The following is a 20,199-nucleotide window of genomic DNA, read 5'->3' as shown; positions in this document are numbered from 1 at the left end:
GGACACGTAGGCGCCTAAGGATAAGGCTCAACCCACCATTTATGCAATTTATGGGTCAATGACCAACGATGATATTTCGACGCAACAGAAGCAAGAGTCAACCCCAACGAAGTTTCAGGTATGATCTCTTCTTATGGTCAAGTGAGCTTATATACGCAAGTCTAATGGACTATAAACGACCCGAAGAATCCTCAGGTCGAGAGGGACCTGGGGTATACTTTGACTTTCGCCTTGTCCAAGCCTCAGTCAAAGTGGGGGCTCTGTAGATACCCGTATCCGTCGATATTGGAATTTATAGAGAACCCGACAAACACCCGATGATGATAGGACACATGTATTCTTTAGTTGTCATTGTCATTATTTGGGCTCGTTTTACGAGGTAGAATGGGCGTCGTCGATGAAGTAATTTGTTATTTTAAATGATATTTAAGATTAATGTGTTTTTTTAAGTGAATTCATTATTCATTTAATTTAAATGATATTTAAATTAAAGCTTTATTTTGAATTTATTTTCCAAGTTTATTTTATTGAAAATAAAATAAGTATTTGATTTGAAAAATCATTTTATGAGTATATTTGATTTGAAAAGTCATTTATTTTAATTTGTTATTTGATTTGAAAAATCGTTTTTTAAAAGCGAGGAACTCGTTTTTGCATCGTGTGTTTTGAGCTCGATTTTAGCTCGTTTTTTAAGCCCGTTTCTTTTGCGAATTGGCACGAATCTCGAGTACACTAACCCACCTATACCAACACCCATCAACCCATGTTCGAACCCCCTCACAAGCAGCCCAAATTCTCGTTCAAAACCAACCCCAAGCAGCCCGCACCAAACCGCAACAGTCCCCTGTTTTGCGAGCCAATTCCCGAGCCCAAACCCGCTTCAAACACTACCAAGACCCGTACCCATTAACCCTAACCCATACCCTAGTATCCTACCCATATTATCCTAGCTTAATCACCAAGAAATCCCCCAAAACGAACCCTAGAAACCCCTCCCAAAACCGATGGACAGCAGCTATGTTCATTGAGCCCGATTTGCCTCTCCTCTCTTTTAACCTATTTTAAACCCTTATAAATACCACCCCTTCACCATACATTCATTCCTCTAAGTTCTCCATACATCCAACCATCACATAGAAGCTTTAAACCTCAGAAACAAACCCTAAACATCCTCCAAAAACCCTAACCAAAACCGACACACAAACAGAAACTGTTTGTGTGCCTCCTTCGAAAATCATCTCGTTCCTCCATCAAATCACCATAAAAATTCGAGTTTCTTGTTCCTAATTAACCATACAACATCCATACACACATTAGATAAAGAATCACGAGCCAAATTGCCCTTGAGAGTACACGAAATCCCTCGAAAAACAGAGTGAAATAACACTCTGTTTTCGCGGTTTATTCTTGTCTGTCCAGTTCTGTTTGTGCTCGTTTTTCGTGCCCAATAACCCAAATCGAGCAGGGGTTGCTTTAAGATCCTTGTTCTCCTCTCTTTCTAGTTTTCAAAACATCTTTCGGATCGAATTTTCGTCGTGAAACGAGGGAGATATCATTGTTTTAAAACTGCTGTCCAGAAACTTTCCAAAACGCGCGTGTGCTTTGTTCTTCGTCGACGACGGCCTCTCGAGATAAAACCTACCTTCGATTACGACCCAAGACGGTGTCAACGATACATGTAGGTTGAGGGTGCATCAAATCCCCTTCTCTTCCTTTTTTATTTCGTTTTTTATGCCTTTTTTCATAGCTTGTTTTTGTTTGTTTTTTGTTTGTTTATCGTTCGTTCTAAATTAACTATGAAACTAGTTAGTCCGAGTATGAGTTAAAGTACCACCATGAACACCCGCGTTGACTTGAGATGGGAAAAGAAACCGCTCCTTCTGTCGGTCGTACACCCCCGTCTCATTTACATATCCTCGTGTTCAAGGTAGGGCATAAATAAAACGATTGTCTAACTTCGCTCTTCGCTTTTGACCCCCTTGTTGTTTCGGCCAATTCGATATACCCTAGGACCCGTTGTATGTTAGTTTAACTTCTGATTGTTAACCTATGACGTAATTAGATGACTTTAAATCAATTCAATAATCTAATTAGACACTTTAGGTGGCTTCGACATAGCTTTAAAAATCAATCGACGATTTCTGTAAATAATTGAATGCATCTATCTCTTTCACCTAATTTCTCGCTAGTATGAGAGTGCGTGATTAGCACCTTCTCATTGACACTCGATGAGTTAAATTAATTAGCGAATTTGACCTAAATAGACCCTTTAGGCCGTGTAGAATGCACCATAACGCGACAATCAATCAACATTGTTTTTAACTCGTTTTACGACCTTGTTTTCGATTCCTTTTCGCAATCATTCGATCTAACTAATGAATCTAACTTAGGAACTAGGTTGACTCTGGTTGGGCCGTGGTTGGCCGTGTGCTTGGCCGTGTATTTGGCCTCCCTTATTTCGTTTGTTTTTGCATCGTTCGTTCTTTATTCGTTTTATCGCTTGTATTTAATTTATGTTTCTTTGAGTCACGTTTTGTAATCTATTTGTAATTTGTTCTCCTTTTTGAGTCAAAACCTTTTTTGAAAACCTTGGTTTTATTTGGTTAGACGGTTGTTCCCAATGCTTGTAAGAGCGTAGTAAACCGCATGTTGTTTAAAACAACATGGCCCGGTTTATGCTAATACATGCTTTGGTGCATAGCCCAATGTCTAATCCGATGGGATTAAGTGAGGGCACGCAATACGAGGAGGGACCCACGGCCGTGTGTCATGTAGGCCGTGAGTCACCCCCCCATGTGCACGGTTTTCAAGGCCGTTTGGCCGTGTGTTTTGTGTCGCGTCTTGAGTCGTTTGTAGCAATTGTATTTAGATCGAGTTGTGATTTACTTATTGTTGTGTCGGCATGAAATGCCTGGTTTGTAATAGGTAGATCCCAACGGCTCCCCCATTCCCCCTAAGCCTTGTTTGTTTACTTTGTATGTTGTTTAGATTAATCAACCCACATGCTAAATTACAACTTTGACAAAGTTAGTTTAGTTGCATCTAAAACGACATAGAAATTGTTGTCACATGATAGGGTTAAAACAACGTTTGCATTACATACATCGCAGTAGCTATGACCTTGTTTGAAATCCGACACTTGACTTAGTAGAGGCCGTTATCGACGGGCGGGGTTGGGTGTCCTTATGGGCTTCCCAACACGTACCCTCACCCCTTACTCAAGATCTATGGTTTGTGGATCCGTCTAAATACCATTGGATTACGAGAGTCATTCAAATCGAGTGATATAGGGTACAAGTCTTTATCTTTAATCACTCGTAGTCGATGGGCTTTATGCTTTTCGATGAAAGGTGTAAAGTTGACTTGAACGGTTCCAAGTTCCCAAAAAACTTGGTGGCGACTCTAATTTGTCTTAATTCGATTCGAAAGAACCTCGAGTCGATTATGCCGGTGTGGATCCCTCGGACGCAGTTCCCGAGGGCCTTGTCCACAAACATATAAATAAAATGCAAAACATAAATTAAATCCTAGTATGACCTTCCTAAAATAGAAAATCTAATTAACTATTACATATTCGGAAACCAACTCCATTGGTCCCTTGAACTTCGGTTTTGACACGCATCTCGAGGTAACACCGTCTTTATGTATCGTCTTCCTTGAGTGACACCTTCATATAGGAACTCCGAAATAAATAAATTACATAATTTCCATTATACATTTGTAATTAAAATAAAATAAATCTATTAAATTACAAAACGGTGATACGAGATCACAATAAATTACAACCGAATCGATATTCCCATACATTTCGGGTAATACCAATTGAAAACTAAGGCCATACTAAGTAAAATTACATAATTCAAAAAATTACATAAAATAAGATTATGACAATCATAAATAAAATGCAGCATTATAATATGTATGAACATGCCCAATTTAATGCTAAATCGCCTTTAAGGAGCCAATATCGTATATTAAACGGTTTTTGCGGATTTGCGTGATTCAACCTTTTATAATCACAATAAATTACATAAAATCATATTTATGCACAAGTTAATTACCCTAACCAACTTTGGACTTAAAATTAGTCTCCACTAACATATTGACTATAATTAACTTATATTTCTTAAAATTGTTCATTAAAGGACTCAAAATTACCAAAAATGCCATAAACTCCAAATAAATCATAAAAAAAAAATTTCAAATAAATTCAAAATGTGAAATTTAAACTCATGAATATTCTGGAAAAATACCATGACACTCATAATTTTCAAAAACTTAGGTTAAAATTTCGAAACATTTATCGGGAAAAACAACGTTGCGGCTTATCAGATTTATTAAATATAATCATAAAAACATGAGAAAAATTATATTTATCAACTTTACAATTTTAGATCTGAAATAGGTAATAAAATGCAACATGTGACATTTTTCCTAAGTCATGAAGTATGTTTTAGCAATTATTCACTAATTAAAGTCACTATTTATGCAATTTTTCATCAAAAATTCATAAATCATGCAAAAAGACTTCATTATAGCCTTTTATTTTAGACACATCTTGTAAAATTGCATGTGACAACATACTAAATTTATAAGACCAGATTCGAAATTTATCTCATATTAACCCATTTTTCATTTAAATTTGATTTTTATCATGAAAAATCCAAATTTCGAGCATAAGAACTCCAAAAATTATGAAAATTTACAGGTCATCTTAGACTAATATATGAGAAAACATATCCACAAACCACTGAAAAATTCGAAGTTTAGCTAATTTTAGTCCGAAAATGACATTTTTGTCATAAAATCACATTTTTAATGCCATTATTATATAAAATGAACAATAAAAATTCATAAATTAACCAAAATATCCTAAATACATTTTAGGACCAGAAACTTTAACATGCATAATAAATTTCGTGATATATCATAATAAACACAAATTTATAAGTTTTATATGTTAATCGTATAACTCGGAAAAACTATAACCGATTTGCATGCAAACAACCAATGCTCATGATACCGCTTGTTGAAAATCTATATCTCATTACTTTACATATTCATGTATGTGATGAATTAAATTAGTCATTAAATTAATTACAAATCTTATGCATGCAAACTAAAATAGATAAGTGAAGAAATCGTTTTCTCACCATATGATTTTCGGATTAAAAGGGCACAAGTGAGTTCTTCCTACTCACTTGTTCTTGAGCTTCCAAATATTGGATGAACAAGGTTCAAATTAGAACATCTCCCAAAAGCATATACCCAAGATAACCCCTTAATAGATTAATATTATTAGATCTAGAATAATAATAATCTTACTAAAATTGACCCAAAAGGTTTTTGTGTCCTCTTGAATTTTCGGCCAAGAGGAGAGAAATTTTGGAGTATTTTGTTTCTCTTTCTAAACTTCTTTAAGTTTATTATGTGAATGAATGAATAATAAACTCACTATTGCATGTAGTGTAAGAGTAGAAAAATAAACAAAACATTTGCTCTTTTTTCATGTGGGAAAACCGAAATATGGGAAGAGGAGAGAGCCCAATGCATGCTCTCCTTTTCTCCCCAAGAGAAAGCTATGTATGCAAGGCTATGAGTAGGCATTATCATTATGTTTTCCACTTATAAATAATCAACACAATTTTATCCTAAATACTCCCTCCATTTCGGTACACATACATAAAAGGGTTGAGTCCATTTTATTTGTGATTTTGTCAATATGTCACATGTGACACATTTCATGACATCTTATTTATAAAATGTATTTTTACCCATTAAAAATCAACATATTAATAAAATATGTCACTTATAAAATTAACATAGTAATTCACAATTACTTGTACCAAAAATGGTTTACCAATTTATAAATCACAACATCTTGTATTTATAATAAATTATTCATTCCGTTTCAATTGTTTCCGCAAACAATAATTTCATCTAAGTAATAAAACAATTCGATTACTTAGACCGTATCTTATTTAATCAAATTACAATTAGACACGTAAATATTACTACCAAAATCGTCCATCAATTTTAAGCAATTTAATTAACCCGTATCAGCATAAGATCAATTAAATAATCAATTAAGAGTGTTACCCTTTAGGTATGACCTAAGGGGATCAACTGATCACACCGTCGCACGACAGTAATGTCAAACTCTAGTTAGCCAATCATTACCGATATGCGTGGACCAGTTGACAGTAAAATATTACATCCCACATGTATTCTTAAAATGAGATTTAAACATGTGATCATTATGATCTACAGTTGTGATCGCATTATTGTCGGAGGACACTTATTCCAACAGGTCCTCGGGCGTGGGTTTATGGTCTGGTGGTTTGGCTCGACGCAGGTCTTCGTGGATGTCTTGGTTCACCGTGGTGGTGAGTGGTTGACCACGGTGAGTGTAACACCCCCATTATCCAAGTGCCTTACCAGGACCACTCAGGTATAAGGATGCTACCATCTCGGTTACCCGAGGCAATGATAATAATAAGACAATAAAGAAACGTACTTTAAAAGTAAATATAGTTAAGGTGATTACATGATCAAAACCAAAACTGATAAACTGAAATACAACATCCTCAGACGATCTATTGCTAGAACTATCAAAGCTATTAAACATCATCTGACACAGCGGAAGACTTCTAACTGCCACGTGATGACTCATCCCAGCTATCCCATACGCGTCATATCATACCTGCTCAATAACTGCTCACCACCCCCGAATGGATCAGCACAGTTTTTAAAATATTAAACGGGGTCAGTACTAATCACACAATTTATATAAACCAGCAACACAGTAAACAAAAAGCTCAAACGTTCACACACACACAATCACACCCACTCCAATCAATCTCCGTCACCGACTGTCCACTGGACCAGCCTTGCCAGTGGTGGACCGCAGCCGTACCCACCAAATCCCCGCTCATCATACCGAGCGATAACCCTGTCCCATTAATGTGCACATCCCCTTCCGTGGCGGGTTCCACGAAGGGCGAAACTAGGGCGTGAAGCCACTCCCGCAAGTGACTCCACTCAGCCGAGAAAGCATCTCGAGAACCAGAGACATACAATCACAACCATTAAACAACAATCACAACCAACAACCGTCACAATACGAATACAATAATATTCAACAATCACAAACACCAACAATGCATCATGGGACTAATACTGAGTAGGGAAACCCTACCAGGAACAACAACACAATCAGACGGTCTCAACAGCTGTATCAAAATTCATCTTCTACGAATCTTCCTCCTAACATATAATCACATAATCACTAACAATAACAAAACTAACACAAATCCCCAAATCCCAAAATTAGGGTTTAACAATACTTAATTAAATATCACAAATTCGGTACGTAGATCTTACCCTCGACGCAAGGATCACAAAGATGTAAAGAATGATGCAATCCGACCTCTCGAACTCCAAGATTTGTCAATAACACGGATGAATGCGAAGAATGTAACTTGAATCTCCCTTTTAATGTTATTAGGTTTATAAAAGTGTATTATTAAAGTGACGGAAAGATTTATATATTAATCCGTGTTATTAACAAAACCCGTCGAATTATCACCCGCTAACTAAGCTACTCGATCGAGTTCCCCCTTACTCGATCGAGTATCAAGGTTACTCGATCGAGTACCCAAGAGGTCAAAAACTATTTTAAGAACGCAAGACACCCTTACTCGACAGAGTAAGGCCTACTCGATAGAGTACCCAGAGACTCATAAAACCGTAGTATTACAGTCTTCCCTCATTAAAAAGAACTTCGTCCCCGAAGTTCAACCCATACATAACAAAAACAAACAAACATACTAACTCGGTTAAGACGCAACAAAGCTACTAAGAACTCAAAACAACACCCCAACTTATAAAACATGAAATTATGAACTCTTAACACTTACTCCATCAACTATTCCTACCTCCACACATCGCTCACGATGTCGTATCAACTACATCATAAACTCTCCCGACACTAACTCCATACACTACTAACTACCATCCACTAACGCTGCTAGCTCCATAATATATCATCCACTACCAAGCCCAATATCAAGACACTCATAGACATCAAACGGAATGTTACAGTGAGACTCACGGGTTTTGACCTTGTGTCAGGGTTGTTTCGACCGTGGTTTTGGACACGGGTAAGGGGATGTTATTGTAATACTACGTTTTTCTATGTCATGTTACTTGGCCGAATAGGGCTTACTCGGCCGAGTAATGCGTCATGTGTTTCTTGTCAGTCTATTGTCCAGGAATACTCGGCCGAGTATGGTAATACTAGACCGAGTAAGGAATACTTGGCTGAGTATTCTCAATAATAGACCAAGTATCTGGTCTGATGGGGAATATTTCTTCGGTTTGATTAAAGACACTTAGAGTTATAAATTACGATTAACAGCTTCACTTTTCACTTTTACCAAAACCTAAAACATTCTAAGTAACTCTAATCATCTCTAATCTCTCTCAAGATCATTGATTGTTCGTGAGTCCTTGTTCATTCCTCTCCTGCGTCGGTAAGTCTCTAGTCTTATACCTTTTGTCAATTTGTCTTTTAGGGCTTTGCCCTAATGATTGATTTGGGTTAATTTGGGGGAATGGTTTATAGTGGGTATGTGATTATTATGTGCAGGTGACGCATGTCATGGAGAATTTCTATTGCTTTTGTGTGCTTGGATTGCGAAAAGGTAGGGTTTCCCTACTCAGTTGATTGCATAATTGATTTAAGATGTGATGTTGTGATTAAATTGATATGATAAGTATTGTTGTTGATTATATTCTGGAGTATTGGAGTTGTGATGGATTGACTATAATTGTGAGGTGCGTCCTCGGTTGAGTGGGGTCACTTGCGGGAGTTTCTTCGTGCCCTTGATTCGCCCCTTGTGGAACCCTCCACAAGAGGGGATGTGCACATTAAGGAACATGGGTTATTGCTCGTTGCGATGAGCAGGGCTTAGGCGGCAAGGCTGCCGTCCCCCACTCGCGGTGTGGATTAACTATCGCGGTAGTAATCTGGCAGACTACACACTTAAGTGTGTACTCAGTTATGAGACATGATTGGGAATGGAGAATTATTGTGGAGTTGTTGTTATTGCTATTATTGTAATTGCTTATTTTGATTGTACAGTGAACTGGCCCCGTTGTTGTTTTGTAAAACTGTGGTGATCCATTCGGGGATGGTGAACAGATTGTGACAGGTGATGGTTGTCTTTAGGTACGAGGATGTGATGGGATTTCATCACTTCGAGTCTAGCTTCCGCTGTTACGAGTTTAGCTTTTTTTTATTTCAGCTGTATTGGGATTTTTATACAATTCTTTTGAATTGGTTTTGAGACAATGTAACCGTTAACTTTATATACTTTAATAAATGTTTTGGAATGGTTACTTTTGATATACTAGCCTCGGGAAACCGAGATGGTAACAGTCTCTCATGCTAGGGTGGTCCTGGTAAGGCACCTTGGTATGTTGGGGTGTTACAGTTATCGTGGGCGTGTTGGTTGTGTTAAATTCTTTAAGACGGTTTTTGTTTCGTAAATTCTATAAATAATAATAATGAATCGTAATTAATTAATAAATGAGTTACGGTAAGATTAATATAATTAAATTGTAATATTATTTTAGGTCACGGATTTGAAGTGAAGTATTTCGGATTTATTCTTGGACTGCGTAATTGGATTTTAGCTGCAAAGGTAGGTTATCTACTCAACTGGAATATGATTGTGTTTCTTGTCATATGGATATTTGATTGTGGGCGTGTCGTTGTACACCCAATCAAACACATTTATAATACTAACAAACAACTAGTTAGTGGTAAGTCGAGGTCGATCCATGGGACGGTGTGCTTTGGGTTCTAAGTCTATCTATCTCAATTTATGCTAGTGTCACAATTGATGGGGTTTGTAGTTGTGTTCTAGAATAACAAAAGCAATAAAGTAAAACAAGCAATAAAAGGAAGGATGTAAACAAATGATTAAAAGTGCTAGAATATCATGGGGTCAAAGGGGATTAATGGTATTGATCATACAAACATGTTTACAATTATAGGCAAGCAATTAATGTTATGGAGAAACCGAGTTGGTTTATGTCTTACGGTTCTTAGGAAGAGTTGGGTCCTGGAGCCGAATCGATTAGATTGTACAACACCTACAAGTCGACTTACTTTCCTCCTAATCAACTTCTATGCATGGTCTAACAAGCCTCGGGTTGGTTTATATCTTACAAGTCAAGTTGAGTAGATAAGAGATGGTTATAAATGCAAGGATTCATAGGCTTGGCATTTCATCAAACATAACATGTGCATAAAGTTGACATCACAACAAGCAAGCAATTTAATTGTGAAAGCATATTAGATTAAGCATGAATCAATCCCATGTTGCTTTTCCCTAATTACCCACTAATCCTAACTAAGAGACTACTCACTCATTATCAAGTTAACATGCTAACAAGGTTGTCAATCATATTAACAAGTATAAACATGATGAACAAGTAAGAAAGATTAACAATAATTAAAGCAAGGATTAAGAGAATTATACCTATGGAGATTCCAAAATAATAATGCAAAGAAATAATAGAAGAAACTTGATTGATTGATGAAGGGTTGTCAATCCTCCAATAATAACCCAATAATCTTCAATTACCCAAAAGTGACAAACTTGAACAATAATTAAGGAGAGCTTAATGTGATTTTTGTGGAAAGATTAAATAATAATCTATTCTAATCTACCTCTAATATAAGCTAAGAGGAATTTCTAATATGGAGGCTCTCTACTCTAAAACTTCATCTAATCTAAAACATCTTGATGGTTTGATTATTACAGATGGGGTATATATAGTAAAAATTAGGTGGATGCATTTAGGGTTAACTAAGGCTAAATTAGTAATTACACTTTTTAGATTTGAGCAAGGAAACGCTGGTATTTTTCGAAGGAAGGACTTCTTTCTTGAAACTTGAAGAAACGGATTTTGCGCTGGACTGGAATCCGTGCGTCTTAGGAGGAAGACGGGCGGATTGTTGAGGTGGTGCCCGGGCGGTTTCGTGGGAATCCGCTCGGATTCTTTAGAGGAATCCGGGCGTCTTGTGGGTAGGACGCACGGGTTGTATGAGCAGTACGGGCGTCTTCGTGGGAATCCGCTCGTCCCCTATCACAACATCCTTTCTATTTACTTTCCCTTTTATTCTTAACGGGTTGGTCTTTAGTTCTTGCTTCCTCTTCATACTAGTCCATCGAATATCGTCAATAAGCTTCCAAATATGCACGAAAGACGGGAATTTCCGCCTTATTATCTCCTTTTCTACAAAACATATGAAATGCGATAGAAAAGCAAATAGGAAGGTTTTGACGGATAAAATGGCCATGGAATGATATAATAGTATGCAAAATAGGCTCAATTAGGGGATTAAATGTGCGCAAATAATGATCACATCAATATTATTTGGAGCATGGACATTAATTGCTGGATGATTAGTGATGTGAATTTTTATTATTAATTCAGTGTTGAGTATTCATGTTGCATATATTTATATCGTTGAATTTGTTGGATGAGTATTGGAAGGCCCCAGGCTTAGTCGTTGGTGGATAACGTGTGAATTGGAAGGCACCAAGCTTATTCGCTTGTGGATAATGTATGAATAACCCGGTCCAGGGATTGGCGGGATGAATGGGTGTCTTAGAGATGTGAATTGGTTGTTAAGCATTTGCATATATTGATTTTTATTATTATTGTATTGTATTCATGTTGTTTAGATATTCCTACTCAACCGTTTGGTTGACAGTGTATATTGTAAACACCTGTGACGAACAAGTTATTGGGGAACAGATTGACTGAAAGGTACTAGAGAATAGCTGACTGGGAACTTGGGACGTGAGATGAATGGCAATGGACCGTATAGAAGTCTAGCTCACTTAGATAGTCGTTTAGATACTTCACTTATTTTATTTCAGCAGCGAGACTGTATTTAAAAATGTATACTTAGTTATTTGGTTAAAAAAATTGTAATAAGGCCGCTAACACATTTATTTATTTAAAGTACTGTGATTTGTTTTACTTTGTTATTCACTACCTCGTGCAATCCGAGATGGTAACAGCTTCCTTTATCTAGGAATGCCTAGTTAAGGCTCTTGGATAAATGGGGGTGTTACAAAGTGGTATGAGAGCGAACATTGCTTAGGACTAAAACTAATGAACAACAATGAATATAGGATGTGTCTAATAAAATGAACCCCAGGTAGAAACTGTTAGGAGCCCCCTGATGCTTGGAATGAGTAAGGGGCCCTTTCACACAAAATTTCTGGCCCTTTTAGTTTTGAATCAGTTACCTTGAGAGAAAAATTTAAGAATGGGGTAATTTAAATAAAATTGTATTAATTCTTAAGGGTCAATTGTTTGCCTTAAGATGAATAGTGCTACCCTTGCTACAGGATGCAGAGTTAGGTATGTATTATGTGGGGGTATGGATGGCTTATGGTCGTGTAATATGGGAGTATATTGGGAGTTGTTTTGCAATTGAGTGATCTTATGAATTGTATGGTGAATTGGATTATCAATCGGTTTATATACCTGAGAATACAAATGCTAGTAATCTTAATTGAAAGTTTTATATGCTTGGATTTTAGCGTGATATGTGTAGTAGAATTAATAAATCTAGTGATAAGCTGATTTTTGTGACCCTAAACCATGATAGATAGCGATAATTGGTAAAGTATGTTGCGATTTATAATTTGTGAATGGTGTTTGTAATTGTGAGGGTGTGGCTTACGGTGGCCGTGAGGTATTTAGGGCTGTGGAGGTCGTGGTTGTGGGTCATCGTGTGAGCTGCCTAGTGGCCAGACAGTCCATCACATGTTGTTTTGTTTGCAGGGATACCTATTTTAAACATTATGCCGTATTTCCTAAGCAGAAGCTTATGTGTATCATTTTATTTCTTATATCATAATCATGCCCACAAAGAAATCTATACCTATACCTACTACTATGTTTCAAGAGGAGATTGATCGTATGATTGCTATGAATAAAGCGTTGACGGCTACTTTGAAGCCAAATGGGTCAGCTCAGGATCCAGCTAAGGTGAGTGCTTCTATTGCGAGGCACAACCCGACAAAGTATAATATATTAGGTGAACCATCTTTACTAGGAGATTGGCACAAAGAGTGTGACAACCTTTTTGAGCTACTAAAGTGTCCTGCGGAGCTCCAGGTAGATCAAGCTGCTTACTATCCGAGAGGGAAAGCTGGATTGTGGTGAACCCATAACAAGGAGGCCGTAAGAGAAGCTAGTGAGTGGAATAACTCTCCTTATGTGAAGTGGTCATGTTTCAAGAAGGTTATGAGAGCTGTATTTGTTCCAGAGCATATTAGGAGCAAAATAAGAGTAGAATTTGATTCCTTTAGGATGACCGATGAGATGACAGTGGTGACATATTACAACAGGTTTATGGATTTGTCGAAGTATGTGGCTGGCTTAAATTTCAGTGAAGAGATGTTGGCATTTAGATTTGAGAAGGGGTTAACCACAACTATGAAGAAGAGGCTGGCAGCTGGTCAGCCAAATAGCATGGATAATGTATATCAGAGAGCTGGGCACAATGAGATAATTGCTGATATGCTAAAAAACTTGAAAGAAAGAAAAAGGTGAGAAAAGAAAGACTAGGTCTACAAGTGAAAGTGCTGGGAACAAGAAGCAAAATATAAATCAATTCCGTTCGTATTTCTTGAATAGTGCACCGAATGGAGGTGTGGGCCGTGGGAATTTTGGCCGAACCTGTAACAACCCCATCTACCAAGGAGCCTTAACAAGACCTTCCCTAGCAGATACGGGCATTACCATCTCGGTTGCCCGGGGAATAGTAAATATCATAACGTCAATAAAAGAACTATTTAAGTTTATTATAGGTTTACCTCAACTTAAAGAAAAGATACAACTAATAACAGACAACTATCAACTACGGTGATACTACTCCATGCCAGGACTCGGTGAAAGACTCGTCCCTCCAACGCACTGAGCTAAGCATCGTATATCAACACCTGCTAATACTGACTGCTCACGACAATGGATCACGTCAGACACATAACAAGAAAGAAAGACAAACAAAACCACGCAAGGTCAGTAACTGAAGAAAATACATAACACACGGTACAACATACACACATCCATCTCCCACTCCAATCATCCATCAATCATCTAACTAACCCGAAGGTATAGTCCTACCAGAATATCCATCGCAAAAGATATTCCACAACGCAAAGTAGGGGACTGCAGCCTTTCCCACCTAAGCCCCACTAATCTCCATCGAGCGAATAACCCATGTCCATTAATGTGCACATCCCCCTTGTGACGGGAACCACAAGAGGCGAATTAAGGGCATGAAGCCATTCTCAATGATGACTCCACTCAGCTAGGAACGCACCCCGCATATAACACAATGATACCATCACACATAAACGATGCTTCACAACATACATAACAACCAATCAACAGTACTGAGTAAGAAAACCTACCTTTAGCAATTAGCAGCAACACCACATACATCCTTACGAACAAAAGACAATCTCCATCCATACCTATTACAAACTGTAGGGAAACCCTATTACTAACAAATATATCTACAAAGAAACCTAGGTATGATGATGATGACTTACCTATGCTCGGCATTTCGGCGACAAGACCGCTACCTGACCTAAATCTCCATCCCCATGGTGTCTCCAAGTGTAGGGGATCTCAAAAGGTTAAAAGATGGTGAAGGAGAAGAAGTGTCGTCGATTAGGAATTTAGGAAGAAATAAATGAAAAACTGTTTTGGGTTTATGACTCACGACTTATATACTTACGCTGAACTCGCCGTACTCGATCGAGTATGGGACTTACTGTATCGAGTGGCCTCTACTCGATCGAGTAACCTACGCTAGATCGAGTTCCCCATTCTAAAGGTAATTAGTACTAAGTCCAATAGTATGAAAGGATCTCAAGGATCTACTATGTGTCTAAGGTCAGTCAACGATTAGTCAACGGGTCCCTAACGGGGCGGGTATTACAGTCTTCCCCCCTTACAAGAACTTCGTCTTCGAAGTTCAACTCATCACCTCCCACAAACAGAAAGGTGTATGCTAAGCCAAAACACTAACAACTATAACCATACTGAAACATACTACCCAACTCCCCATGCCGACTAATCATCATCATCTACTTTCACGAGTAGGGCCACCAAACACAAGTCTTTTCCAGGTCATCATCCACATGTTAACAATTGAAAAGGTATACAACCACAACTATCACTTCCATTTTACCAAGCGAATTAAACACCATATAACGTCATTAACCATACACACCATACCAATTCGAAACAATCAACTTACTTATCCAACAAATAATTAAAACATTGAACATCCATTAAACATCCAATGCATAAGTTACCGACTAAATTATTCAATAATCCTTTCAATTATTTACACAATAATTACATTACTTAACAAATGATTAAATTACTTAATTAACAATTAAATTATTTAACAGAAATAACAATTAAATTACCAATAAGTACTTGACATTTTCGGCACTTTTCATGCGCGACATTACTCGTCCCCTCTTAAAAGGAACTTCGGCCCCGAAGTTCACCTTTAAAATGGGCTATAACATGATAAGACGAAGATCACAACCATTCTTTTGACATTACAAATTAACCATAGTTTAATGTTTACATATATTATGGAAAAAACACAAAAGCAAAGTTGTCGTGCTTAGCTATACTAATCGTGTGTATACAAATTCATAGGTGATTCGTCCATGTAACATTATGACAAAATGATAATCACACGATTATATTACTTAACAACCGCAGAGCATGATACTTTAAGAAAATTAGTAACCACATAGAATTAAAATAATTGCATACAGTCATGATACCACTCATATGTAACTATAAAGCACACGAAAATGACCAACAACCATGATAATGACATATAGCATTAAAATTAATCCCATGAACCCAAGTAACACAACCAAAATGGTGTCTATCTTTAAGCAGGGTACTCGAACGAGTTAGGTGTACTCGATCGAGTACAGGTGAGGTTACTCGATCGATTTAAGCATACTTGATCAAGTATGTATAGATCAGAATGCTCTTTAAAACGTCATACGGAGGTACTCGATCGAGATTGGGGCACTCGATCGAGTATCTGCTAGTCAGAATGTCCTTAAATACGATATCAAATAAGGAAACATACTCAAGTTCCGGGTTTTGCCCCCAACATCCATGTACCTACACCATGTTTAGGAGATCTAAACACAAGTATGGCCTTATAACCGCTTACAAACCAAAGTAAAATCCGAATACCACAAAAGAAAATATAACAATACAACACAAAACTACTAAAATAAGTATAGAACAACAAGGCATGATCACTCGAGGTCATCGCCATAATCTTCCTCTATCTCCTCATCTCCACCAGTGCCTGAAGGACCAGCTCCTGACGTGCCTCCCCTGTAGTAGCTCTCGTGCGAGGGTATATACTTCACTCGAGGACATGGGAAGTGGAACCTTTCAGAAGATAATGAATGGAGGAGGTCAGCAGAATGGGTCAGCATCAGCAAGTCAGGGAGGAGCTAAGAGTAGTGGGAAGTTGTTTATGATGGCGAAGGAAGCATCTGAGGATGATCCTCACATTGTCACGGGTACATTCCTTGTTAATTCTAAACCAACCATTATTTTGTTTGCCTCGTGGGCAACCCATTTCTTTATATCAAGAGAACATGCTAGAGCCTTAGAACTACACTTGTTTAATGTTGTTAAAGACGTTGTAACTATAACTTCGGGGGAGTTTATACCATGTAGTTGAGTCTATAAAGAAGTACCTATTAAGATTGGGGAGGTTGTCTTTCATTCTAATTTAATTGAGTTTCCTTTGGGAGGTTTTGAGGTGATGTTAGGGATGGATTAGTCGGGAAAATATAAAGCCTTTATTGATTGTCAGCAAAAGAAAATCACCTTGAGAGGACCGAAGGGTGTAAGGGTGTCTTATAAGGGATTTGTTGTTAAGCCTAAAGTAAAACTTATTTCTACAACTACCTTAAAATCCTGTTTGAGGAAGGGTGGACAATTAATTTTGTGTCACGTGAGAGACCTGCGGGAGGAGGCGCCTAGGGCGTATGAAGTTGAGGTAGTGAAGGAGTTTCGGGATGTGTTTCCAGATGATATTCATGGGTTGCAACCTCAGAGGGATATAGATTTTAGAATTGAATTAAAACCTGGAATGAGATCAATTTCTAAAGCACCTTACATGATGGAACCTAAGGAGATGGAGGAACATAAGAAGCAGCTGGAGGAACTATTAGATAAGGGCTATGTGAGGCCAAGTGTTTTACCTTAGGGATCACCCGTGTTATTTGTCAAGAAGAAGGATGGGTGTATGCGATTGTGTATTGATTACAGGCAGCTGAATAATGTGACCATTAAGAATCGGTACCCTTTACCTCGAATTGATGATTTATTTGACCAGTTGAGTGGGGCTGGAATATTTTCTAAAATTGATTTATGGTCGGGATACCATCAATTGAGAACTAAGAATGAAGATATTCGAATGACTGCATTTAGGACTAGATATGACACTATGAATTTGTTGTTATGCCATTTGGGTTAACTAATACACCGACAGTCTTCATGGACTTAATGAACCGTGTGTTTAGTCCCTATTTGGATCAGTTCGTAGTTGTCATTATAGACGATATCCTCTTGTATTCTAAGGATAAGGAGGAGCATGTGAAGCATTTGAGGATTGTATTTTAGACTTTGAGAGAGAATAATCTTTATGCCAAGTTGAGTAAATGTGAGTTTTTGTTGGAGAAGGTGGCGTTTTTGGGGCATGTTGTGTCAAAAGATGGAGTGTCGGTAGATCCAAGTAAAATGGATGTAGTTGTCAAGTGGGAGAGGCCGAAAAACGTTGGAGATATTTAAAGTTTTCTGGGTTTGGCTGGTTATTATAGGAGGTTTGTAAAGGACTTCTCAAAAATACTTAAGTCGTTGACCACTTTAATGAGAAAGGAAAATAGATTCAAGTGGTATGAGAGTTGTGAGAAGGCATTCCTAACCTAGAAGGAGCGCCTGACTACAGCTCCTATTCTTGCTTTACCTGAAGGGAGTGAAAATTTTGAAGTATATACCAATGCCTCGAAGAATGGTTTGGGTTGTATGTTGATGCAGAATGGGAAGATAATTGCTTATGCCTCGAGACAGTTGAAGCCATATGAGGAGAATTATCCTACTCACGATTTGAAGTTGGGAGCCATGGTATTTGCATTTAAATTGTGGCGCCATTATATTTATGGAGCTACTTTTAAGGTATTTTCTGATCACAAGAGCTTGAAGAATATTTATACTCAGAAAGAGTTAAATACGAGACAAAGAAGATGGATTGAGCTGATTGGAGACTACGACATGGAGATAGTATATCACGGAGGGAAGGCTAATATAGTGGCATATGCACTAAGTAGGAAGTCTATCCTTGCTTTATGCACTGCTATGTCAAGAGTAAAGTTATATGTTATGATCAGAGAGAAGCAAAAAGATGATCCTAGAATGGTGAAGTGGCACGCGGCCGTGAGCAGTGCCGAGGGCACAGAGAGTAGTGTTTCCAAGTTCGACATTCATTCTGGTGATAGTCGTGGATTTACTGGAAGATGGTGTGTACCTAATAATGATGAATTAAAAAGAAAGATCCTTACTGAAGCTCATTCTACAACTTATTCTCTTCATCTTGGAGGAGACAAATTGTATAAATATTTGAAGAAGACTTTTTGGTAGCAAAAGATAAAGAAGGAGGTAGCTGAGTTTGTTGCAAGATGCTTAGCATGTCAAAGGGTGAAGGGAGAGCACTAGAGACCACATGGTAAAATTCAATCTTTAGATGTGCCAGAATGGAAGATGGAGAGCATTTCCATGGATTTTATTGTTTGTTTGCCAAGGGGTCAAAAAGGAAAAATTATGATATGGGTAATTGTGGATAGATTAACTAAGACAACACACTTTATTCCAATGAAAGATATGTGGAGTAAGGCAGAATTGGCTAAGGCTTATATCAAGTATGTGGTGAAGCTTCATGGTGTGCTTAAAGATATTTTTCTGATCGTAATTCAAGGTTTATATCTAAGTTCTGGCAGGAGTTGCAGTCGTTGATAGGGACTCAGTTGAAGATAAGTACAACATTTAATCCAGCTACAGATGGTCAGACCGAGTGGATTATTCAGACACTGGAGGATATGTTGAGAGCTTGTGTTTGGTGGGTCATGGGAGGAAAGATTGGATTTGATTGAGTTTTATTATAATAATAGTTACCATGCTACCATTTACATGGCACCTTTTGAGGCATTGTATGGGAAGAAGTGCAGGAGTTCAGTTTGTTGGGATGATAAGGCAGATGCAGTGATGTTGGGACCTGAAATGATTCAGGAAATGGTCTAGCAAGTGCAGGTAATTCGACAAAAGACGAGAGCTACGCAAGATAGACAAAAGAGTTATGCAGATTTGAAGAGGAGTGAGATAGAGTTTGAGGTGGAAGACAAAGTGTTGCTGAAAGTATCTCCTATAAAGGGTGTGATGAGGTTTGGGAAGAGAGGTAACCTGAGTCAGATGTTTATTAGACCATATGAGATCTTAGAGAGAGTTGGAGAGGTAGCTTATCGATTAGCACTACCTCCGGCTTTGGACAGAGTTCATCATGTATTTCATGTTTCGCAACTGAGAAAGTATGTGAGTGATCATACATATGTGTTTGGTGCCTGAGCATGTGGAGATAGATGAGCAAATGTCCTATGTTGAAATGCCTAAGGAAATATTGGATAGGAAAGTGAGAAATACTCGGAATGGAGAGCCAACTTTAGTGAAGGTTTTGTGGACTAATCATAATGCAGAGGAAGCTACGTAGGAAGCTGAAGCTGCTATGCTGAACAAGTACCCTAATCTTTTTGTTTAATTTAGTTGGTTAAAGGGACGTAACCCTTTTTTTAGGGGGATAACCTCGCATTTTATTGCATTTTAATAGTAAGCTTAATAATTAAAGTGTGTTTTAACGATTTGATAATGTGTTGTGGTTCGAATCGGCCTGTTTGAGATTATTCGGCTTATTTGAGTACTCTGAGTGAACGTCGGGACGAAGTTCTATTTAAGGGGGGAAGACTGTAATACCCCGTTTTTTTG

The 20,199-nt window shown here is 37.8% G+C and overlaps 1 protein-coding gene across 1 annotated transcript; it reads left to right on the top strand.

Annotated features, from left to right (window-relative positions):
• Positions 1–16,534: 16,534 nt before the first annotated feature.
• Positions 16,535–19,316, top strand: LOC141602077 (uncharacterized). Its single transcript, XM_074422387.1, has 4 exons — positions 16,535–16,682; positions 17,199–17,353; positions 18,208–18,776; positions 19,142–19,316. The coding sequence occupies exons 1-4, from the start codon at positions 16,535–16,537 to the stop codon at positions 19,314–19,316; spliced, it is 1,047 nt and encodes a 348-aa protein (XP_074278488.1).
• Positions 19,317–20,199: the final 883 nt, after the last annotated feature.

The sequence above is a fragment of the Silene latifolia genome, chromosome 9, assembly GCF_048544455.1.
Source record: "Silene latifolia isolate original U9 population chromosome 9, ASM4854445v1, whole genome shotgun sequence".
Classification (NCBI taxonomy): Eukaryota; Viridiplantae; Streptophyta; class Magnoliopsida; order Caryophyllales; family Caryophyllaceae; genus Silene; species Silene latifolia.
Note: the sequence above shows the minus strand (reverse complement) of the source record. Positions and strands in the feature narration are given on the sequence as shown.